The following is a 25264-nucleotide window of genomic DNA, read 5'->3' on the forward strand; positions in this document are numbered from 1 at the left end:
CAGCTAAAGACTCAGATACCTCTTTTATCAGCTCTTTGAGCTGATAGAGGTGGTTTTGGCACCATATTCCTCCTTACCAATCCAGTTTGGGCATTCTATTCTTCCTTACCAATAGTATTTATTGTTATTATTTATTATTATTATTACTGCAAGTATTTAGGTGACACCTGCCTCTTCCTATTTCCAGTTCCTGTTCTAAATTGTTATGCACGAACTCTCAGTAGGAATGCCCCATCTCCCTCACTTTCCCTGGGTTGGAGCAGATTGCTGGGTGTAGGAAGGGTGAGGACTCTAATGGGGGAGAGGGGTACAGGCTCCAGGGTGGAGCCAGAAATAACGGGTTCAGTGCGCAGGAGCTGGGAGGGGGCTCTGGGCTGGATCAGGGGGTTGACATGCGGTGGGGGGATGTAAGGGCTGTGGTTGGGGATTCAGGCTCTGGGGTGGTGCCAGGGAGGAGAGGTTTGGAGAGCAGTAGGGGGCTCCAGGCTGGGTAGTGGTGCCAAAAGATTCAGACTGTGGGAAGAGGATGCAGGTTGACACAGGGGGTTGGAATGCAGGAGGGGTCACGGGGTTCTGGGGTGGGGCTGCGTATTGAGGGATTTAGGCAGCTCAGGATTTGGGATGGGCAGAGGCTTGGGGGCTCAGAGTTGGGGAATGGACCTCTCCCAGACATCTCCTGGCCAGTGTCACAGCAGTGCTAAGGCATGCTCTGCCCTGCACTCTGGAAGAGGCAGCAGATCTGGCTCTTAGGCAGGGGGATAGGCGGCTCTGCATGGTGCTCTCACCAGCATGCACCATTTCTGCAGTCCCATTGGCTGTGGTTCCTGGGGTGCAGCACAGAGACGGGACAAGTGGGCTCTAGCCTACCTTAGCCCCACAGCACGGCTGACTGGACTTCTAATGGCCTGGTCGGTGGTGCTAACCAGAGCTGCCAGGGTCCCTTTTCGACTGGGCACTTGGGTTGAAAACCAGACACCTGGCAAGTCTAACTCTCAGGACACTGATTAGGTGTCCCCAAAACTCATGAACTTCTTGCCCCAAAATCTTATGAAAACACCCTCCAGCCTTCCAATTCCCTGCTCTTTAGCTAGCATAGGTAATGGAAGTCAGACATGAACTGAGGAGAGTGAAACGTGTAGAAATCATGGGGGTTTTATTCATTGTTACATTTGTGATGGAACTCCAGAAAATGGGGTTACACTGAGAAGTGATTCTTCAAGAGCTGTTTGAAAAAGCAAGAGTGGGTTTGCAATAAGCATTCCAGATGTTAGAGGGAAGGTATAAGGCATGGAAATAAGCAGAAAATCACTATAACAGAAGAGGTCATTCAGCATTTTAGAATAGAGGACTCTGGGGAACTTTCCCACACTGTACCACACTGAACCACAAGAGGTTCACAGTATTTATCTAACCTCCCTGAAATGTGGGATCTGATTTCTCAGAGACTCTTGCTTCCCCAGAGATCTGCACACACCAGGCATTTGCATGTTTATTTTTTTCAGCTCCTGTTCAGAGGGGAGAATACAGTGCATGTGTGTTTCCTTCTCTCAGGGAAGGCGATAAACGCACAGACTGTTTTGTGGGGGAGTATCTGATTAATAGGGAAGGTTACAGGACACAGGTGAGAAAAGGTCTGAGCTGGTTCCAGGATTTCTTATCCTGTCAGTAGAAAGCAATCTTGTCGAGTTTCCTTGGGTGGTGTCATTATGGCTGTCCTCCATGGCTCCTCTCAATCTCCAGCTTGGGAAGCGTCCCACCTGACAGAGGTGGAAGAGCAAGAACTTGCTCCTGCCCTTGGGTTTGGTCACGAAGGCATTTGATTTCCAGCCGTTGCATTTCTATGATTCTCTCTGTTTCCTCCCCTACATTCAACCTCAGGACATTGGGACTAGGCAGCAGTTCTCTGGAAGGAACTAGAGAAAACAGTATAAAGCATATAACAAGGTGGGGTCCAGCAAGGCAGGCTCTATTAACTCTTGAAGAAGAGCTAGTGGGGTTACTAAGTGGACTGTGGGCCAAATCTGAACCACCAGATGCTTTTGAACGGACCCCAAAATCTTTTTATTTGCTTATCATTATGGTTCTTTTGTTATTATTTTCTCTAGAGTCTGGACCTTGACCATACCTTAATCAAGAAATCTGGACCTTGACAAAAAAGAATTGACTATCCCTAGGTGCATCTCTTGACACAGGAAAGAGGGAGCAAAAGGAGAAAGCTGTGAAGTGCTCAATCAGAGGGTTGCACATTGTATAGCCGAATACAGACTGACTACTGTGCATCATATAAGAATCTTCTAGGCAACCACAGAATTTAATGACAAATAACAGTCAAAGGAATAGAAGCGCACATGCTGGCAAAGGGAGACAAGAGCCTGTAAGATGAGAGCTGAGAATATGAAGAGATGCAGGTAGAACGCTAATAATCACCTGTGTCTGGGATCCCTTGCTTCTTGTTTTTCCGGTTCAATCCTAGTGCTGACTGGAGATCATGCACCTGGGTGCGGGTCACCTTCAGTTCCCTCCGCAATTCGTTAATTTCCTTAATCAGGCTCACGTTTTCCTGTAGCAACAATATGTTCGGATTTTCAGTGGACATATTTGTATCACTGTGAGAAAGAGCACTAGGTACCAGCTGGTAGCATGACCAGATGTCCTATTTTATAGGGACAGTCCCAATATTTGAGGCTCTGTCTTACAGAGGTGCTGATAACCCCAACCCCAGTCCCAATTTTTCACACTTGCTATCTGGTCACCCTACATCTCGGTCAATAGTGGTAGCACCATATCCATGGGAGATGGAATACTGGATATCACAAGAGTAAGAGCTGTAATAAACATAGGGATTGCTGTACGGACCTGAGTCATCTAATTTAGTAAATTAGTAAATTACCAGGACCAGATGGCATTTTTTTTCTTGAAATGTGTATTATTTTGCATTTATGAACAATTATTTCATTTGCCATTGTAGTGCCCACTCACCTGTGTTATTTAGATCTAATGTTCCTCATCGTTCTGTCTGATCGTGACTAACTTAATTAGCATTGTAGAATCTGCAAATTTTGTTACCTCACTACTCAACTCCTCCTTTCAAACTCATTAATAAATATATTAAACACAGGGCCTCCTTTGGAAGCTTGAGACACCTGGTTTTAACCTTTTGCCATGATGAAATCATTCATATTCTTTGTTTCCTTCTCTTGGCCAGGTTTTGATCAGTGACAATACTTTCCTTCTTACCCTTTTGACTACTAAGTATCTTTTGTAGCCTCTTGTAAGGCATATTGTTAAGATCTTTTTGAAAATGTAAATAAATATCAACTGATTCCTCTTTATTCACTTCTCTATTGACCCAGTCAAAGGATTCAATAGCAATAATACGTGCCTGGCGCTGTATAAAAAAGATGGCAAATTTGTCAAGAATGATATAAAAAGGGAGATATGTTCTGAATTCAGAAAGAAGCAGGATGATGGATTCACATATTTCATTGATAATGGAATACTTCCTGTTCCATTTCTAACAAGGGAAGTTATTACCCAGCAACTATTAAAGGTAAACATTTTTTAAATTAGCAGGACTGCATAACTTGCACTCAAGGATATTTAAAGAATTGTCAAAGGAGCTCTATCAACCATTAGTGCTATTTTAAACAAAACTTGGACCACTGGGGGAAGTTCCAGAAGGTGGTTAAAAAGTTACCAGTAGGCAATCTTTATAAGAAGAAAATGTCCCAAAGGTGAGGCTTGGCTGGTTAGCCTGACATCTAGTAAATAATGTAAATCATGTACAATATGCTCTGGGACACAACCAGTAAAAAATACGGGGGATAATATAAACAGGTCAGAACAGACCACTGTGACATCTAGTCTGACCTCCTGTATAGCACAGGCCAGAGACCTGCCCCCAAATAATTCCTAGACCAGAACTTTTAGAAAAACATCAAATCTTGACTTAAAAATGATCAGTAATGGAGAATCCACCATGCCCCTTGGCAAGTTGGTCCAATGGTGAATTACTCTCACTATTAACATTTACACCTTTTTTCCAGTCTGAATTTGGCTAGCTTCATTTTCAAGCCATTAGATCATGTTAGACCTTTCTCTGCTAAAACAAGGAGGAGTCCTGGCACACCTTAGGGTATGTCTACACTTCAGCGCTAATTCGAACTAACTTAATTAGTTAATTCAAAATAAGATCATTCTATTTAGTGCATCTAGACCTAAAAACTAATTCAAATTAGTGTTTTGCTAATTCGAAATAGCACGTCCACATTGAGTAGACCCTGAATCGAAGGTAAGGCTGGCTGGAACCAGTGCCGGCAGGGCATCAGGGTCGGACTTAGTGTGTGGGGCCGCTGCCTCAGGCTAGCCGAGGGCTGTGCTTAAAGGGACCTGACCCCCCATTTCGGACAGACAGTTCTCAGGTTTCTCTGCTTGCTGGTCTACCTCGCTGAGGGACAGCAAAGCATTTGTGTCTCGGAGTGCTCTGCTTGCCCTCACTCGGGACACCACGGCACTCTGCAACATGGAACCAGACCTGCCCCCGGGGACTCTGCTGCATCTCGTGGACACGTTGCCAGCAGCCTGGCTGCACTGTCTGCAGGCTGCCATCCGGGAGGACCATCGAGGGGATGTCAGGATCCAGGGGGCCCTGCAGGAGAGCTTCCACCCTGAGGAGCGCTAACAGTCTCCCTGGTCTACCCCACTGGGGGCTTGTGCCCCATTCCCCCCTCTCGTCCTTCCACTTACCCTTCCTTAGCCCCCTCTTCCTGATGTCAAATAAAAGATACGTATTTTCAAATATAACAACTCTCTTTATTTAACACAACTGGGGGGGGGGGAGAAACTGGGGAGATGGGAGAAAGGAGGTGGGAGAGGGCAGGAGAGAGGGTGGGAGAGGAGAGGGGGAAACCTGGAAGGGGGAGGAAGGAAGGAAAGGGAAAGCTCAGGGTTCGGGGTCCTGCTGGCTCTCCCATCTCGCAGCACTGCGGGTGCGGTGACATCGGGGGGGAGTGGGTGCGGAGGGTGGGGCAGGAGGGACGGGGGGCGGAGGAAGCGGGAGGGGGAGCAGGGGTGGGAGAAGGAGCGAGAGCTGGGGCATCTGCAGGGGCTGGAGCAGGAGGAGGCAGGAACCTGTCCACCAGGGTCTGGAGGTGACCTCGGAGGGCACAGCCCTGATCCTCTAGCGCCTGCAAGCTCCGCTGCCGCTGCCGCAGCCGCAGATTGCGGACCCAGTGGTCCTGGGTGCGGAGCTGCTGCTCCAGTAGCCGCAGGTGCTCCTGGCTGTGCATATGGCCTCTGGTGGCCAGGCTGGCAGCCATGCGGCTGTAGATGGCCGCGTTCCTGTGCCTAGTGCGGAGATCGTGGGCATTGGAGGCCTCCCCCCAAACCTCAGAGGTCCACGATCTCCGCACTAGACCAGGCGGGCGCCCAGGGCCGACTTATCCATTAGGCACAGTAAGCACAGTGCCTAGGGCCCATGATACTTTTAGGGGCCCACGAAAATGTTTTAATTTCTTTTAAAATCAGAAGAAAAGAAATGAACTTTTAGGGTCGAAGAAAATATTTTAATTTTTTTCTCACATCAGAAAAAAAAGAAACTTTTAGGGCCCACGAAAATCTATTAAATTTTGCCTAAAACAGAAAAAAATAAAACGTTGAAGTATTTAAAGTTATATCAAAACTAATTTTTAATATTGATATTATTACAGTGGGAGGGGCCCATGAAGGCAAAAGTGCCTAGGGCCCATGAAAGTCATAATGCAGCCCTGCGGGCACCTGCCTTTTGTGGCCCCGGGCAGGCTCCTGGGAGCCACCAGCTTGGTCCTGGGAAGAGGTGGAAGGCTGAGTGGCAGCGGGTGGCTGGCTCATTCTGTGCCAGGTGCAGGGTCTGCTGGCTGGATGCTGGCAGGCTGGCAACTGGCACAGGCACTGTGGGCAGACTGTGCCCCTTTAAGGGCTTCGGGGCTGGGAGGGGGGCAGAAGAGTTTCCCTGGTTTGGCCCAGAGTGGCCACCAGGGCAACCTGGGAAGGGCTAGCCTCCAGCTAGTTCGAATTAAGTGGCTACACAGACCTTAATTCTAACTCCTTAATTCGAACTAGGCATTAGTCTTCGTAGAATGAGGTTAACCTAGTTCGAATTAAGTGCTCCGCTATTTCGAATTAAATTTGGCATGTGTAGCCGCTATTAAAGTTAATTAGAACTAACGGCTGTTAGTTCGAATTAACATTGTGGTGTAGACATGCCCTTAGAGCCTAACACATTTATTAGGTCATGAGCTTTTGCGGGTAAAACCCTCTTAAACAGATGATTTGGAGCAGAAATTACAGAATCCATGGTATACAGAAGTGCAAAAGAAGTTACCTGTCAATTGTAGGACCGGTGTTAAAAAGGCTAATTAAGTCATGGTGAATGTGTCTCATTTGCAGCATTTGAGTGGAGAAGCAAATATCAAAAGAAGGGAATTTGCCTTCCTAGTGGCTGACAGTGCTTGTTTCTAGAAGTACATGTAACCATATTAAACCAGTGTTTACCTGCGCCTAGTTTACCAAATGATCCAGACTGCTGTCACTGTGACCTCTCCACTTCATTTACTAGTGTCACGTTGTTGAATTGGAGGGAAGCAGCCAGATCGCTGCTGCACCCCTGGGGGGGGTGTTGGCCCCAGAAATTGGTGTGGGGGGGAGCCATGTGGGGTATTGAATGGGAGATTATTGTTTGTTGATCTTATGTACGCTATTTATGTGAGTGTATAATGTCTATGTGTGTAGGTAGGAATCTGTAATCTGTGTGGAAGCTGAATATTTCTGTGAATGTGGTTGAGCATTGCTATGGACAGGCTGAGTAGTGAAGCCCTGTGGAACAATGGCCCTTGATGGCCCAAAGACACACCTAAAGCAGGAGGGCGGAGACCCAAGAGCTGCCAGCAGAGAGAGGCTGAGGACCAGGTGACAGGCTGAGACCAGAAGAGGCCAGGAAGGGGGTATAAAGAGGCCATGTGGTAGATGCCATTTTGGTTCTCAGCTCAGCACTTCATCCCAGAGGCAGCATTGCAGGGATTGAAGAGCCTGGAAGACCTGTGAACCCATCCTGATCGTAGGATGTGCAATAAGAACTTTTAAACCAGCAGCTGCAACATCTCTGCTAGAGCCTGCATCGAGAACTGGGAGATTCGATGCATGTAACGTACTGTACTTTAATAACCTTACTCTCAGGCTTTTCTTTCTTGTAATAATAAACCTTTAGATATAGATTCTAAAGGATTGGGTCAGTGTGATTTGTGGTAAGGTCCAGAGGGTAAATTGACCAGGGATCTGTGGCTGGTTTCTTGGAACCGGACAGAACTTGTTCGGGGTAGGTGGGATTGGGTGCTAGGACCCCCCACCTGTGTATAGGCCCAGGGCCATCTGGGGCACGGATATTGCTGGGGTGTCGGAGGGGTTTTGCTCGGGAGGCTTCAGGCAGGCAGCTGAAGCGCTCTGTGGGACTGGTTTGTGGCCTGTGTGGAGAGGTCACCAGTCGGGGGCTGTAAGTAGCCCTGGATTCGAGCAGTTCGCGCTGAGCGGACGCCCTCAGCTGTGCCCAGACACGGCCCGGTCCGTCACAGTGGCGTAGTCGGCAGGATCCACAGATCTTGGTCAATTGAGCTTTGGGATCAGGACCCCACGCTGTCTAAATTTGATTTTTGGTGTTGAGAGTTTGGTTGATTAAAGAGTCGCTGCGATTATCCCGGAATTATATGAGAGTCTGAGCAAAAGTGCTCTGAAGGATTTGTGCTTGGGGAGAGGCATTGCCTTCAGGAAAAGGGCCTCTAAACTAGATCTGGTAGTGTTGTTACTAACCAGAGATGTGGATGAAAGGGATCAGAAGCAAGCCAAGGAAGCTGCTGAAAGAAGGCAGAAGGCAGATGAAGAAATTGCTAAGAGACAGAAGGAGATGGATCGGGAACTTGAGATGAGAAAAGCAGAACATGCAGAGAGAATGGCAGAGTATGCAGAGAGAAGGGCAGAGCATGCAAAGAAGATGGTCCTAGCCAAGGAGGAAAATGCTAAACTTGACCTCCAGCTTAAGAGACTAAAAGAACAAGAGAGACTGTATTCTCCTGAAGGTTCAATGTATAACTCTGTGGGTATGCGGTGTGCTTATGATATGGCAGATGTATTTTGCCCAGCTGATGTGATGACCCAACCCCAAAGCATGTGTGAATGCAAACCTTTTGTGTTACCTGTAGCTAACAGGGAGGTTTGGGAAGGGGGTGCGTGTGGGTATGGAAAGTTTCCTGGAGCTGGTCAGCCTCCCTGTAACCAAGGGGAAAGTGTCTCTACATGTGAGCCTGTGGGTGAGGGCCCGTCTGATAACTCAGAGGTGAGGCTAGAATCAGAACCAGGGCAGGAAGAGCCCAGAAGTCAGGGAAATGTTTCTCTGGGGCAGCCTGGAGTGGCTGGCCAGAGTGAAGTTTTAGTTGAGGAGTTGGTGGCTGGTGAGGTTTGTGGAATTGAACCTGCACAAGCTGAAGTTGATTTGTGTGAAGAAGCACAGTGTGTGCAAGCTGGCAATTTGGCTGGTGGAAGTAGCAGTGGGGCAGTAAAGGAAGCTGTCCCAGTGGCTAGCTGTATGCCTGAGATTAGCCAGGGGTGTTGGGACAAGGGAGAAGCTGTCTCTGGTTGTCTGGCTGTGTGTGGGGAAGAGTTTCTTCCTTTGTCTGAGGAAGATGCCCCACAGCCTGTGAAGGCTGAGAGCAGTGTTGTTGTCCCAGAGTTGGGTCTGGATATGGCTAAGGCCCAGGAAGGGGGTGGCCCAAGGTTTGTGTCTGCTGGGGAGAGGGATGAGGTGACCCAGGTAGAGTCAGTCAGTGTTTTACCAGAACCCCAGAGACCAGACAATGGTGACCCTGATATTGTGCCTAATGCTGCTGTGTTGCTGGCAGAGGGGGGAGCTACTCGGTGGGAGCAGGGAGACCCCTTAGCCCAGGCACAAGGAGAGAATGAGGGTGTGTTAACTCTGGTGCTTAATGATGGTGTGGACGTTTACAGCCATCTAGAGAGCTGCACAGGGAGTGAAGATGCCTCTGACCCTGTCTCTTGTGAGTCTGTCTATGTGCCTGAGAGGGGATTATCTGTGAATCCACCTGAGGGGCCAGAGATAACTCAGGGAGTAAGGGAAGTGCAGGAGGAATTGGTTGGGGCTCAGCAGGGCAATGCTACTGCAGAGCCAGGGAAGGGTGAACTGCTGCTTAAGGAAGCTCATAGGGAGGAGAGTCCTGGCAGTGCTTGTAGCAAGCAGTTTGCAGTAACTGTGAGAGGTGACGATGCCTGGCTTGGAGAAGTCATTCAGGAGAAAGCTCTGCCTGTAAAAGGCAGCAGCTTGTTGGGTGAGGCACTTGTTGCAGTGCCTGACAGACAGAACTTGTCTGTTAGCAGTGACTCCACTGACTTGGGTTTAGGGAAACCCAGTGTGGATGGTGGTGGAGAAGTCTCAGAGGGACTGAGGGTTGTTCCAGATGAGGCAGGAACATCCAGAGAACTGGAGCAGGCTGCTAACCCAGTGACTGTGGTGACCAGCTTGCTGGGAAGTCAGTGTGTGTGGGACAGGATTGTTCCCAGGTGAATGAGGAGAGTGGAAACTTAGTGTCTCAGATTCAGGAGAAGGGCTGGGTAGCTAAGTGTGCAGAGCAGAACAGCTGTGTGGTCACTCTCCCTAGGATGCAGGAGATGGCAATTAAGCTCCCATCTCCGGACACGGTGGACACTCATACTCAATCAGGGAAGTTGATAGCTGGTTCCATGTGGAAACAGAGGTTAGAGAGGGACAGAGGAGAGACTTGGGAGTCTACAGCTCACTGCTGTTACCCCACTGAGTGGGGGAAGGGGGAGAATTCCAGGGCCATTGTGAGCCAGGGAGTCACACCCAGCCAGCCCTTTGTCTTGGTCTGGCCAGAGGTTTCAGGCCTGGAGCCCAGAGGACAAGGGGGAGGGGCAGGACTTGCTTTGGCCAAGAAGATTTGCAGTTTAAACCTGAAGGGCCAAAACTGCAATGGTGTGGGGCCAGAGAAGGGGCCTGACGGAGAATTTCAGTATACACCTGATATAGGATTGTTCTTGTTACTGATGTTAATTCCTGTAATCAATGTATTATTGTGGCAGAGAATTGTAACGGTATACAGTGTGCATGAGCTTATGAAAATACCATGTAATCTGTCTGGAGATGTACCAAACAACAGACGGTATGTAAGGGGACATTGTGATGTTGCTATTTCGTGGTTAACACTTGTAACTGGTCTTGGAACTTCTTACAGGACAAAAAGGGTTCCAGCCAGAAGGTCCTGTGTAAGAAGGGAAACTGAGGCACACCACCATTTTGTTGGGGGAGGCCTGTGATGCCCTCAGTGATGTTACTGGCATCACTTCCTGCATCAATTTTGCGTTGGGGGTGTCACGTTGCTGAATTGGAGGGAAGCAGCCAGATTGCTGCTGCACCCCTAGGTGGGGGTGTTGGCCCCAGAAATTGGTGTGGGGGGGAGCTATGTGGGGTATTGAATGGGAGATTATTGTTTGTTGATCTTATGTACGCTATTTATGTGAGTGTATAATGTCTGTGTGTGTAGGTAGGAATCTGTAATCTGTGTGGAAGCTGAATATTTCTGTGAATGTGGTTGAGCATTGCTATGGACAGGCTGAGTAGTGAAGCCCTGTGGAACAATGGCCCTTGATGGCCCAAAGACACACCTAAGTACACAGTCAACCTGTGGAACTCCTTGCCAGAGAATGCGGTGAAGGCTAGAACTTTGGCAGAGTTCAAGGAAGATCTAGATAGGTTCATGGAGCTTAGGTCCATCTATCGCTATTGGCCAGGCTGGGTAGGAATGGTGTCCCTGGCCTCTGTTTCTCTGGAGGTGGGTGACAGGGGAGGGATCACATGAGGATTATCTGTTGTGATCCCTCCCTCTGGGGCATCTGGTATTGGCCACTGTTGGCAGACAGGATACTGGGCTAAATGGGACCTTTGGTCTGACGCAGTCTGGCTGTTCTTGTGTTCTTACAAACTCCACTCCATCCCAGCCATCATTTTCAGAAAACATAGCAACTTTTAAACACCTTCTCTTCAGCAACTCAGAAACCTCCCAGAGTTCTAGTCTAAGTGCAGGGTATCAAACAGAAATCTTCCCAGAATCCTGAGAACCTACTGCAACAAGGAAGCCTGAGGAAGAGGAATTGTCTTGTGTGCAGCTTCTCCATCCATCTGCCCCTCCCAGGAGCAAAGAAAATGGGCCACTTACCTGCATGATGCGCACATTATCAGCTCGGTGGATCTCACTTTCCTTCACCACCTTCTTCTTCAGTGTTGCCAGGTTCCTCTCCAGATGCTCTCTCTGCCGGGTGTACTCCTGCTGCAAATCTGTGTCAACCCCCACAATCTCTACCTGATGGAAGACAATACACAGGTTCAGAAGGTGTGATGACAGAGATGCTCTCATCTTCCATTAGTAGAAAGGGCCCTAACTTACCATGTCTGCCTGCTGCACGTACTTGTTGTAGAGTTCCCGAACCCTCTCCTTCAATTTTTTGGGGTCCTGGATGAAGCCCACGCAGTTATGAAGATCTGTTTTAAAACGCTTGACAAGAGCTTCCATGTCTCGCTCCTGCAACAATTATACATAAACAACAATTCAGAGCACACTGTCATACACGAGAATCTCCTGGAAGCTCTAGTCTGAATTGCTGAGAATTCTCATGTGTTTGTATTTAAATGTTTTTGTTTTTAAGAATGTGCTATGTAAACATCTCCGAGTTGCAGAGCAAACTTTTCTGGCTTTTGATGGCCATCACCCCAAAGACAGTAACAAATCTTGCTGATGACCAACACCTCTCCTTACTCGATGAGAATTTCATTATTACTTGCACTGCACTAGTGCCTAGAGGTCCTGTTCAGGTTCAGGTTCAGGTTCAGGTTCAGGACACTGCACAACCCCAAAGGCAGGTGCAACTCCTGTCCAAAGAGCTTGCAGTGTCACTAGAATCAAGACGCAACAAGTAAATATAAGAGGTGACAGAACAGAAAAACAGGTGCAGATGGTAGCTATGTGCTCAACTGGATAGCTTTCCTTATTCTCCCTGGAACAAAGTTTTTTATACCTTGCCTGCTTCCTTAGCTATTAAATTACTTCATTCCCACTTCCAAACCTCTTGCTCCTTCCTTTATGACTTCTCATACACCTCTGACATAATTCCTTCAACTCCAGGTATTCCCGGATCTCCATGCACAAGTTCGTCTCTACCTTTCCTGACTAATTAGTGCATGTCATTGTGGAGCCAAGCTGGTGCTCTTGGGAGGGAACCGGTTGCTTAAGCTAGGGATGTAAGCCACTAGTCGACTATCTGATAAGCAAATGCTTATCGGATAGCTGACTAGTGACTCAACTAGTCGCTTTCTCCATCCCCTCCTCCCCCTGCTGTCTCTATCAGAGGCAGCAAGGGGGGAGCAGGATCTGGTGCTAGGGGGAGCTGGCTTAAAAGCCAGTTCTCCCCAGCACTGTCTCCGTGGGGAGAAGGGGCAAGGACGCAGCAGGGAACTGGCAGCGTTTCTGCCTTTGAAATGTAGGAAGAACAGGGCTCTTGCTACATTTCAAAAGCAGAAGTGCTACGGGGAGCCTGGGGCAAGCTGAGGACTCAAACAGTCCCCCGCTGGCCCCGTGCTCCCTGCTCTTGTACATTTCAAAAGCAAAGCACTGGTGGGAGCGTGGGGCCAGTGGGGGAGCACAGGGCCTCCTGGGCTCTTGTTCATTTCCAAAGCAGGGTGTGCCGGGCCAGCAGAGGACTCTTTGAGTCCCCCGCTGGCCATACTCTCCGCAGTGCTTCCGCCTTTGAAATTCAGCAAGAGCTGGCTACATTTCAAAGGTGAAGGTGCCCTAATTGACTAATCAAATAGTTGATGCAAATTACCTTGACTATTCAATTAATCTAAATTTAACATCCTTAGCTGAAGCCATGTATTCCTAAATTCTCTGCCTTGGGCATGGCAAAGAGGTTCACTTAGCTCTTTCCCCAAGTATTCTATGAAGCGTCAGTGAACACACAGACCTTGTAACATATCCAGAAGGACAATGAACAGAGGTTCTATTAGACCAAATTGGAGTTTCAGTACTAGAGCTTCAGTACTATCTACCTCTCTCTAATATCCAACTCTCTCACAAGCCTTTATACTTGGAATACTTTTGTCTCTGATGCTTCCTGTTAGAGCCTCTCTTCCCCTTCACATGTGCACAGTACCTAAGAAGGAAAACTCTGCCCTCAAACCCATGCATCTTTACTATTCACATTCCTGACAGCTTGCCTAGTGTATTGCTTGAGATCTCTGCCATCAAGGTTGTGTGCCATACCTTCTGCTGCTCCTTGTGCATCTCACGGTCAGTGGCCTTGAGCTTCTGTCGCAACTCTGTGATGTTCAGTTCGAGCTGCATGTTCTGCTTGTGAAAACGTTCCAATTCTCCTTCCATCTGCAAGGAAGCATAAGAAGTTGACTGGGACTATGAAAGAGATACGAGCAACATAGATTATAAAGCCAAAGGGACCTATAACACAGGCATAGAATGTCTCCAAAATAATTCCTACAGCATATCTTTTAGACAAACATCTAATATTGATTTTAAAATTACCATTGATGGATAATCTATCATGAGTCTTGGTAAGTGGTTCCAATGATCAATTACCCTGTCAAAAATGTAAGCCTTATTTACCAGCCTGAATTTGCCTACCTCCAAATTGCAGCGATTGGATTGTGTCACACCTTTCTCTGCTAGATTCAAGAGCCCATTAATAAATATTTGTTGCCCCGCATGTTAGGGTGTGCAAGGGAAGAGAGATTTTTAGACCAGAGGTGGGAAAAGTACAGTCAACAGGCTGGATCCGGCCCACCAGACATTTGGATCGGACCCGCCATGTCCCAGTGGGACGCTCAGTCAGGCTTCTATGGCAGCGCTTTAATGTCAGCTGTGTATGGACCAGTACCAGTAGCTGATTCTTATCAGAGCACAAGGCTGGCCCATTTTCATCTCTGCAGGCTGCTTGCCACAGTGCTGCTGGGATGACCATCTGTGCCTCTGATTAAAATAGTTAAATAGCATATTTTCACTGTGCGCTCAGAGTGAATTTTTAAAAATGCAGACACAGTGGTTTCGAAGGCTTGGGTCCTTCCACCCCATGGTATGGCATGGTCACAGGGCAGGCTCCTTTTCTGTTCCGGGGTTGCTCACAAACAATCTTGGATTCCTCTTGCTAGTCAACATCTGTGTGAGTTTTATGAATATTACCACCACCAAGTCCCCCATCACAACCCCCACACAGCACTTCTTTCTACTGCACCCTCCAAACCTATCTTTTCTGCAGGGAGAGGAACAGGAAGCAACCTCAACAGCCGGAGACCTAGCTTCCCATGCTGAGCTAGTCCCCACTTCCCCTGTACTTCTTTTCCCGTGCTTTTAACTAGCCTTCCTAACTGGTGAGATAATTAACTCCTTGTCTCATCAACCCCCAGTCTGCTTAGGCAATTAAATACTCTCCTCCTCCATCAGGCTTTTTGGTGATGCTAGTTAATGCTTAAGTGACAAGCATGCTCATCTACTGGCTCGGTCATAAGCATATATTATCTTGCACAGTTCAGTATCTTGAAGAGTGGTGTAGGCAGGCCATGCTAAGTTAACTAGCATATCTTTCAGTAACAAACATACAGTCTACTCTACTATTTCTGCATATGATAGTGCCAGCCCAGCAAAACTTCTCAAAAAAAGCATCAGCAAATAAAGTAAATCATCCTTTGACATGTAGAAATCAGTGTCATACTGCTGCAATCGAATAATTCACTGCTGCAGTATCATACTCAGCACATCATTGGCCTTATGACCCCACTAAGTTAACAGGAAGCATACAATAGCAAAAACCATCATCAAGAACGCTAGCTCAATCTGGGAATGTTTTACATCCATCGGGGCTTTAGAAGAAACAGCAAGAGCCTGGAGTAGTGAACCTGATTCAGGATCTGAGATATGAAACTGAAGCTGTGAACCAAAGTCAGGTTATGTATTAAAGCAGATGTTTACAAGGTCACCTCTGAGTACATGAACTTGGAAAAGTTGTTGCTAGTGTATTAGGCACTATATAATTACTTAAATATAGTCCAAGGTATCAGGAACAAGAGGAGGTAACAAACAGATGCCATGAAATATGTAAGGTGGTGTGCAAGTTGTGTATTTTAATTTTTTGTCTTAGCCTAGTACTTCGCCTTAATTCTTTGCTCTGACAGGAGAGGGGGTAGCATAACTCCTGCTGCTGACTGGGCCATTCCTTAGGACAGGGGTTCTCAAACTTTGTGATACCATGACCCCCTAAAATGATAAATGAATTTGTGTGACCCCCCCATCCTCAGTGCCCCTTCTCACCAGACTCTGCCCTCCTGGGGTTCCTTCAAGGCGTTTGTGGTCCTCAATGCCCTCCCCACTGCAGGCTCCTTCCCCCCGTCTCTCTCTCTTCTGTGCCTCTTTTCCGCTCCGTGTCCCTTTGGTTCCTTCTCTCCTCTCCCTTCTCCTCTCCTCTCCTGTGTCTCCTCTGCCTCCTCCTCTGGCCCTCACATGCCCTTATTTACCTCCGGGTCCTCTGCCCCGACCCAATCCCACAGCCTGCTGCCTGAGGGACCCTGCCCTCTCCCAGCTGGGGAAGCGTTTGGTCGCCCGGCAACTGGGCCCCGGCCGGCTCCAGCCTCACTCTCCCACTGCCTTGCCTCCTCCTGCAGCTAAGCCACGCTCCTGGAATCTCATGGCCTCGGCCATGCTGCACAGCTTGCCGGCAGCTGCCTTCCGCCACCCTGCCGCTCTTCACAGCCTGGGGGAGAGGGGTCGCAAGTGAAAAACTGAATCCAGCTGTGACCCTTCTCTAAGTTGCTCATGACCCCCCTGGGGGTTGCAACCCACAGTTTGAGAAACGCTGCCTTGGGACATTCATGTGGCAGTGCACCTGTAACCATAGAGCCAGGGCATGAGGACTGTGTCTTGAGAGCCATAAACCTGACTGAGTGCCTTTGCCACTAAACCATGCCTGTGGTCTTCCTTTATGAATAACACTGAAGTGTACTTCAAGGTCAGAAGCACTGAGCAGCCTAAATCGCACTACCAACACAACAACTAAACCAGCTGTCTTGTGCAAAGCAGGGAAAGCACACGGAACGAACATACAAACTTTTAACATTATGGAGATATACCTACAGAACTGGAATGGACCTTGAGAGGTCATTGAGTCCAGTCCCCTGCCCTCATGGTAGGACCAAGTACCATCCTTGGCAGATTTTGCCCCAGATCCCTAAATGGCCCCCTCAAGGATTGAACTCATAATCCTGGGTTCAGCAGGCCAATGCACAAACCACCAAGCTATCCCTCCCCCCCAACATGCAGACCAACAGACAACGGGTGAGAGTAAAGCTGTGCCCAAATCCTGATTGCATGCATCAGTCTGAATCATTCCAGGCTTCAAAATAAACACAAGACTGGAGATGACAGAAGGCTTGATGCAGTGATTCAAGTCATGCGTTGCTTCTTTAGTCCAAACCAACTGGCGCTGTCTTGGGTTAAACCCCACAGTAGGTTGGCAAGGATACTAACATGGGGCATAGGAAACCCACCTATGTATTGAGATAGGCCAAAGAATGAACATAATCTACTTTGCTTAATGGGTAGAGTAGCAAAGCAACAACTTGCAGCTATTCAGGAATCATTTTCAAACCATCTTCTAATAGAAAATGTCCTAGAAACTCTATAGCAGTTTTTCAAAACTACATTTGGCTGCATCCAATTTTATTTCAGCTTGTTGGAAGTGGGCAAGTGCCTGATCCTGAAAAGCATTATGCTCAGGAAGGGTCTTAATAAAGATCAGAATGTCAATATGCACCTTGGATATTATCAAGGAGAGGAGAGACAACTCTCTGAAATACAGTGGGAGCATAAACTAAGCCAAAAAGAAGTCACTGCTAATAGTACCTCCCAGATAATGTGCTGAAAGTCAACAACAGCAGCAAACTTTCTGCCACAGATATTTGTCAATAACTTGATCATTAGGCCAACAGAGAGAAAATTCAGGATTCATTTAGCCAGCAATTCACCTCTTTGACATCTTCTTACTACATATTTTAGAAATGTGTGTCTGTGTCCGTCCATCTGGGATTCATTTGTTCAAGAACTCCTCTTAAATGTTAAGAGCTAGGATCACCATTGATATGCGCTTTCTCTTATAAATCACTTACAGCAAGGTCAGGGTTTGATTATGCCAAGACAATGGGATGTGCCTGGAATTTGATTGTTTTTCATAAAATAGAGGGGAGGGTGTAGTAAATTGAGGGTCAGTAACATGGAGTCAGCAGGCCTAAATAGAGGCCTGTAACATGAAAACAGCAACAGGCCTGCAATCTAGTGAGCAAGACTTTGGTTCAGTAACAGGAGCCAAGAAAGAGGCCCTATTGATAATTGTGTGATTGTTTAAGTTAGGTCGAGCATGGAAGGACACAGGGAGGCACTGGGTACAGACTGTGAGCCAAAGGGGAGTAATGGAACATCTTAATAAAAATTTCTTGGTACAAAAACTCCCTAAAAACTAATGCACAGACCGACCTAGGTTCAGGACCAGGTTGGAACTGACAGCATGAAGGATAGTAAGTAAGCCCCCCTTCCGTAAGGTGAGGGGTGGTAACTAGGCAACAGAGGGTGGTAACCTGGTGCGTAAAGAAATGATGTAAGTTGTTTGTACCTGTCTATAAAAGGACACCGCAGAGGGTGCTCTCCGGCCGACCTTGGGGGGGTGCACTAGGCGCCTGAACGGCAGGTGTCACTGCCTAAACTTACAGAGTGCACAGTAGCTTAACTTTGACTAACTGCTGTTAATATTTGTTCTATGGCAATAGGCCTGCCCGGTGTTGGTACCTTGTCAACGCGGGCCATAGTGCCCAGTGGTGTAACACTGTACTGATCTCTGTTACCAACTGGTAGAGCTTCGCATTTGACAATAAACCTGCTCGACTGATTTCAAACCTTGCCTGCATCTGTCGTTTCCGGGGCCTCTCAGAGATTTCTTGTGTTGACCCAAGTGCACGGGGTCTAACACTCTAGATAAAGGGAGTACCCATTGTTACGCACACAGCCGAAAGTTTAACAACGGAGTAGAGGTCCTGTCAGGAGCGCGCCAGGACAACCCTGACCAGACGACGCTGACACTGACAGTCCAGACCACCGAAGGTACCGAGGTACGAAAACACCGAGGAGGGAGTTATACTATACAATGGCCACACGGAGGTAGTAAGAAGCCAGTCATAGGGACCAGGACAACTATAACTCCATTTTGCCAGAAGGGGGCAGGAGTGGAGATAGGGACAGCAATCTACTATATATTTCAGTGAGTCTGTCTGCTTGTGTGTGTGTCTCTCTGTCCCCAGCCAGGGGACATGCATCCCTCCCCTGCCCCAGCTGTGCCTGCTGCGCTGCAGGGTCCAAGTTGCTGTGGTGAGAGAGGGTTAGGGCTGTCCTCTCTCACTGGGGCATCCTGCACCCTTCCTCCCCGGAGCAATTACTTAAATGAAGAAAAACAAAACATATCTGAGTTACGGACCCGAGCAATGCTGGGTAAATCTTCTAGTTTCACATATTTATTAAGTATCTGGAACCTGCACCTGTGGTCCTACTACACAAAGCCCCAGAAAAGAGTAGCGGAAGTGGGTCTTCCAAGCTTGCCTAGAGATGCCTTGTGGATGCAGCCAATCTGAATACAGCAGGCTCAGATAAGAGGAGCTGCAGGGCCTCAGCAAGTCAGTTCTTGGCTGGGACCAAGCGGAGAAGGAAGGGTGGTTGCAGTGAGTCAAGTTGGGTTGGGCTGCCAGGACCACTGCTGGGCCCAGAAGACTGGCCAAGGCCGCCAAGACTGCTGCCAGGCCTTGAGGACTGACCAGGGTGGCTGAGACCACTGCCGGGCTCTGAAGGGTGGGCCAGGACAGCCAGGACCAGGATCATGTGATGATTACTTGTTGTGTCCCCTCCTTCTGGGGCATCTGGTATTGGCCACTACTGGGCTAGATGGACCTTTGGGCTGTTCTTATGTTCCTATGACCCCCCGGTTGGCCCTGAAGACTGGGCTGGACCACCTCGAACCCTGCCTGACCCGGAGCCCATGGACATGCTGCCAGCCCCTTCATCTTTGGCAGACCCTGCAGGCCAGATGTGAGCCAGGCCAGATGTGGAGCCTCAGGGGCAACAGGGAAACAGCCCATGGGTAGCCAACCTAGGGCTAGCTGAAGAGATGGAAATCAGTTGGTTGGCGTGTTGTGGCCAGGATCCCTGCCGACCCAGTAGCAGAACATGCTGCCTCTGTTAGGGCCCTGGGCTGGGACGCGGTGAAGCGGGTGGGCCTGTGTCCCACCTGCCACCCCTCCCCTGGGGGCAGGTTCACCCTGGTAGGGGTAAACCCCCATGAGCTTGTCAGCTCTCTGCCAGCAAGGAGACCCTACCCCCAGCTCCGCCTGCAGACAGACATGAGCATTAAACTGGTTAACTCTTTGCACGGTTTGACTGTTGCCCTGCCCTGACCAAGGCTACTCGGCCTGCAGCCAGGCTTGAGCCGTGGAACAGCAGTACTGTGTACCTGTTTGTGGGCTGCCCACTCTGACCAAAGGCAAAGCTGTATAAACTATTTGGTAAGTGCCTGGCACCCTTACCTGTGTAGACTGCTGTTTAGAAACTGTTTGTTGCGCTGTCCTGTTCAAGGCCGTGGCCCCTGAGAAACTGCTGCTCAGCCTGGAACCTCTGACTGGTTGCTCATCCGCCCTACCCTGCACCATGACTCAGGCCAGTGTAAAGACTGTGGAACTGCTTTTGGGTGCCTGTGCTGCCCTATACTCTGGGCCCGGATTTAAAGGGGCCTCTAACTGTTTATTTACAGGTCTGAGCCACAGGCCTAGGGCCCAGTTTCAGGCTGCTGGGTCTACAGTGCTCCTTGACAGGATGCGTTTACTGGACCTGGGAGAAGGTACCTGAGAACTTTAACCCTAAGAGAGTGGAAAAAAGCAAAGGGACCAGGTGGGAAGAGGCCCAGGGAATGTAGAAGCAACTAGTTAAAGGAAAGTGTGTACGGTAATTGTTTTTTAGGGTTGGAACTCAGAATAGTGAGTAGGCCCAAGTTCCCCCAAGTGTCACTGGCAAAGTGGCCTAAGCGCTGAGAAGAGTGCAAGGCTCCTTCAAAAGCCCAAGCAAAGGGCTGGATTTAAAGGGCCCAGAGATGGGGCAGAACGGGACAGTTTGGTGAACTCTGGGAAAAGGCACACTTTTTTCACTCTGTGACTTGGGTGGAAGCCTGAGACACTGAAGACCCACTTAGTGAGGCTGGCAACCCACAGAGAGCACAGGAATGGGAAAAGGCTGCAGTATCACAGACAGCCACTGGCTGCCCTAAAGTCTGAGAGCAGTTGAATGTTGCCATTCTACTTACAAACAATCACTGTGGGCAAGGTCTGTCTGTAGGCCCTTTATCTCCACAAGCATTTGGGGTGGAGATAAAGGAATTTTCCTCCAGGGTAGAATGGCAGAGACCCTGGAGGTTTTTCGCCTTCCTCTGTAGCATGGGGCACAGATCACAGCTGGAGGATTCTCTGCATCTTGGGGTCTTCAAAGTATTTGAAGGCTTCAATATCTGAGATATAGGTGAGAGGATTATTCTAGGAGGGGTGGGTGAGATTCTGTGGCCTGCACTGTGCAGGGGGTCAGACTAGATGATCATAATGGTCCCTTCTGACCTTAAATTCTATGAGTCTATGAGCATCTTTCATGCACTGCAGTTCTGCTCAAATCTTGTCTACTAGTGCAAAGAGTAAACAGTGTGCCGGTGGTACAGAGGACTAGGGGTTTAAAGCCAGTGCAAAGAGAATGTACAATGTCTCCATTAAATAAATCCTGGTGTCCCTGGATGATTCTTTGGGCATTCCCTTCTGTTCTAGCCAACATAGCTACACTTCAGGGGTCCTGTGCAAATTCATATATACCACCAAACTATAAGCAGAGACTGTACAATCATAATGGGAAGCTTTAGCAACTAAGCCTTTAAAAATGTAAAACGACACAGTCTAGACTGTGCCTTTGTAAAGTACAGAGGATGTGGTTTCACCCACTGTCTACAAGGCATACAAAAGCTGAGCTTTTATCATCCTGTATCAGACTAATGTCCAAACCTGGAACTAACCCAGGGTATGTCTACACTACTACCCTAGTTCGAACTAGGGTGGTTAATGTAGTCATACGGAGTTGCAAATGAAGCCCGGGATTTGAATTTCCTGGGCTTCATTTGCATAAAGCTGGGCGGCGCCATTTTTAAATGTCCGCTAGTGCGGACTCCGTGCCGCGCGGCTACACGCGGCACGGACTAGGTAGTTCGGACTAGTTCATTTCACGAGGAGTAACGGTAGTTCGGAATAGGAAGCCTAGTCCGAACTACCTAGTCCGTGCCGCGTGTAGCCGTGCGGCACGGAGTCTGCACTAGCGAACATTTAAAAATGGCGCCACCCGGCTTTATGCAAATGAAGCCCGGGAAATTCAAATCCCGGGCTTCATTTGCAACTCCGTATGACTACATTAACCACCCTAGTTCGAACTAGGGTGGTAGTGTAGACATACCCTCAAAGGGGGGAACATTAACTTCAGCATCCATATTCACCATGCACTATAGCAGTGTCCCATTAATTTCCATGATACAGAATACCAGCTCCAGTATCTTGCCCCATGAAAAGATTGTCATAAAGGATATATCAGTCTCTGGTAACAGTGGTCTCATGTGGATTTACAGTCACATGCCATCACAACTTAAAGGGGCCTTGCTTCCTACAAGTCTGGAACATGAGATCTAACTGGGCAGGTAGGGAAACTGGCCAAAAGGCTCATACAACCACAGCAGAAACAGTCAGGAGCTGACAACTTTAGTTGTTGAAGTCTTGGAGAGAGAGTAGGTAGCATTGTATGACTGTGGGTGACAGAAATAGGAGCAACTGATGGTTTAAATGTACAGGTAGTCACAAAGTTTGCAGCAGTCTGAATCAGAGAACCCTTGTGAGATCCAGCCTTCTCAAATGTCTCACTTTTAGCAAATGTGACATTAAAAATTACCATTCTAGCATCTTCTGCCAGTAGCCATTTGCTCAAGTGATCATTGACTACACTGATCATCATGACATTCTCAAATTCATGGGCCAACTGCTGCAAATGACACGCAAACTCACACATGATTTTGTTGGGTAGCCGGTGAGCTTCAAAAACGTTTTTCTCTTTAACAGAACAGAACTGCCAGTATCAAAATAATCGTGGCTCTGAACAATTGCATCAAAGAAAGAATTGGGCTTTAGGAGTCCATTATAAATATCAGTGCCATCACAGAATCATAGAATACTAGAACAGGAAGGGACCTCGAGAGACCACCAGGTCCAGTCCCCTGCCCTCACAGCAGGACCGTGCACCATCTAGATCATCCTTGATAGATGTCTGTCTAACCTGCTCTTAAATATCTCCAGAGATGGAGATTCCATAACTTTCCTAGGCAATTTAGGAAATTTTTCCTAACATCCAACCTAAATCACCCTTGCTGCAGTTTAAGCCCACTGCTTCTTGTCCTTTTCTCAGAGGCTAAGGAGAACAATCCCCCCCCCCAACCCCATGATACCCTTTTACATACCTGAAAACCACTATCATGTCCCCTCTCAGTCTTCTCTTTTCTAAACTAAACAAGCCCAATTCCTTCAATCTTCCCTCATTACTCATGTTCTCTAGTCCTTTAATCATTCTTGTTGCTCTTCTCTGGGCCTTCTCCAGTTTCTCCACATCTTTCTTGAAACGTGCTGCCCAGAACTGGACACAATACTCCAATTGAGGCCTAATCAGCACAGAGTAGAGCGGAAGAATGACTTCTCATGTCTTGCTCACAACACTCTTATTAATGCATCATGGCATAAGCAGTTCTGTAGCAAGAGTAACCTCACAGCATCAGAGTTGGCTCAAGCTGCATATAGTTAAAAATACCTGATAACGTAACCTTTCAACAGCTGAAGGATTTACAGACTGCATGGGCTGCAGAATAAAAGCACTCATTGCCATAATGGTATACTCTGATGCATCCCACAGCAGCAATCCCCAAAACATTAAACAAGATGTGAAGTCGGTTGCCAATCAAAACATGTAATAACCACAAACCTGTCAGGTCAGCAATAACCTGAACAAAACAGCACTTCAGACAGGAGATATGTAGCAGAAGGCCCTAGGTAGCCTTTCCTTGCAAAAGAAAAAGGAACAGGAAAAAAGAGTTACTCACCTTTTCATAACTGCTGTTCAATCAGGTGTGCATAACTGTTCATAACTGTTATTCTCACCTTGTGTGTGGCCATTGGAAACTCTGCCCTTATCAACCCCATCATGTCAGCTTAGGAGACTCCTGGAGTGGCACTCTCATAGCACTTAATATATGACCTCCCATCCCTCATCAGTTCCTTCTTGATGACTACCCCAAAAGAAGAGAAGATGGGTGGGTATTGGAATGGACGGGAAAAACTCCTGCCAAAGATGAGTTGTGGGACGGTAAATAATCATTGTGAGACGGTGAATAACAGTTGTGGGACTGTTAACAGAATTTATTCTACATATCAATGAAAAAAATTACAGGGGACATTGCAATCAGGTGCCTCTCAAGCTTTCCCTCACAGGTGGGGTTGGAGTTAAGGAATCGCTGACTGGAGAACTGCTCTGCCGAAAGCTGCATCTTCTGGCCTGCTGAGTGATGGCATAGTGAGCAGCAAAAATGCCACAAAAGACCAGGCCGTTGCTCTGCAGATCTCCAAGATAGGTACCTGGGTCAGGAATGCGATTGAAAAGGCTTGTGCTCTTGTTGTGTGAGCTATAATAGTTGAGGCTGGGATTTTGGCCAGCTTGTAGCAGATGCAGATGCAATCTGAGGTCTAGGAAGAAATGTTCTGCAATGAGACTGGAAGACCTTTCATCCAGTTTGCCACTGCTACAAACAGTTAACTTGGCTTCCTAAAAGATTTCATATGCTAAATGTAAAATGATAGCACTCTCCAGACATTAACCATAAGAACGGCCATATTGAGTCAGACCAAGTGTCCATCTAGCCCAGTATCCTGTCTGCCAACAGTGGCCAATGCCAGGTGCCCCAGAGGGAATGAACAGAACAGGGAATCATCCAATGATCCCTCCCCTGTCACCCATTCCCAGCCCCTGACAAACAGAGCCTAGAGACACCATTCCTACCAATCCTAACAGCTACTGATTGACCTATCATCCATTAATTTATGTAGTTCTTTTTTGAATCGTTAAAGACCTGGTCTTCACAACATCCACACGTTGACTGTGCTGTATAAAGAAATACTTCCTTTGGTTTGTTTTAAACCTGCTATCTATTAATTTATTTTGATGTCCCCTACTTCCTGCATCATGGGAACAAGAAAAAAATGGTTACTTACTTTTGTAACTGTTGTTCGTCAAGATGTGTTGCTCATGTCCATTCCACATCCCATCCACATCCTCTGCTTGCTCATGTCCATTCCACTTAGGTGACTCCAAAGCTAACCCCTAGGGCAGTGGTCTCCAACCTTTTTACACCCAAGATCACTTTTTAAATCTCAGAACAGCTGAAGATCTACCGCCCCACCCCTTCCTGGAAGCCCCGCCCTCTCTATTCTCCTCCTGTCCATCACTTGCTATCCCCAGCCCTTACTTACACACTCTGATGAACAATTTATTTTTAAATTATGCGATATATAAAATAAAAATCACGTGTTTATAGTTATGAAATAAATGGTCTTTTTTATTCATGCTATTTAAATCTAAAATGAAGCATTTATAATTATACAGTTTGTGGGGACAGAGTTCTGTGGCTGGGGGCAGGGGAGAGGGAACAGGGTGCTGGGAGGGCAGAGGACAGGGTTCTGCAGCAGGGGACAGGGTGCCAGTGGGGACAGAGTTCAGGGAGTGGGAACGGGAATGGGGACAGAGTTCTGTAGCTGGGGCTGGGGAGTGGGGACAGAGTTAGGGGGGTGGGGACGGGAGTGGGGACAGCGTTCTGTGGCTGGGGCCAAGGGAATGGGGACAAGTTCTGTGGCTAGGAACAGAGGAGTGGGGACAGCGTTCTGTGGTTGGGGATTGGGGGCTGGAGACTGTGGTGGGAGTGGAGGCAGAGAGTCCCCTGCATCTGCCTCCTC

The 25264-nt window shown here is 47.9% G+C and overlaps 1 protein-coding gene across 4 annotated transcripts in view; it reads right to left on the reverse strand.

Annotated features, from left to right (window-relative positions):
* Positions 1 to 1134: 1134 nt before the first annotated feature.
* CFAP57 (cilia and flagella associated protein 57) overlaps positions 1135 to 25264 on the reverse strand; it is a 172740-nt gene continuing 148610 nt past the window's right edge. For 3 of the 4 annotated variants that reach the window (XM_075914599.1, XM_075914598.1, XM_075914597.1), the window contains 5 exons: positions 13374 to 13490; positions 11502 to 11636; positions 11274 to 11417; positions 2428 to 2560; positions 1135 to 1913 (listed from right to left, as the gene is read on the reverse strand). In XM_075914599.1, the coding sequence (XP_075770714.1) occupies positions 1705 to 1913; positions 2428 to 2560; positions 11274 to 11417; positions 11502 to 11636; positions 13374 to 13490 (738 nt within the window). In that variant the 3' untranslated portion in view covers positions 1135 to 1704. Of the gene's footprint in view, positions 1914 to 2427; positions 2561 to 11273; positions 11418 to 11501; positions 11637 to 13373; positions 13491 to 23455; positions 24002 to 25264 lie in introns of those variants that run through there. The other variant, XM_075914600.1, reaches the window with a different exon arrangement.

Source organism: Pelodiscus sinensis, unplaced genomic scaffold, assembly GCF_049634645.1.
Source record: "Pelodiscus sinensis isolate JC-2024 unplaced genomic scaffold, ASM4963464v1 ctg65, whole genome shotgun sequence".
NCBI classification, from domain to species: Eukaryota; Metazoa; Chordata; order Testudines; family Trionychidae; genus Pelodiscus; species Pelodiscus sinensis.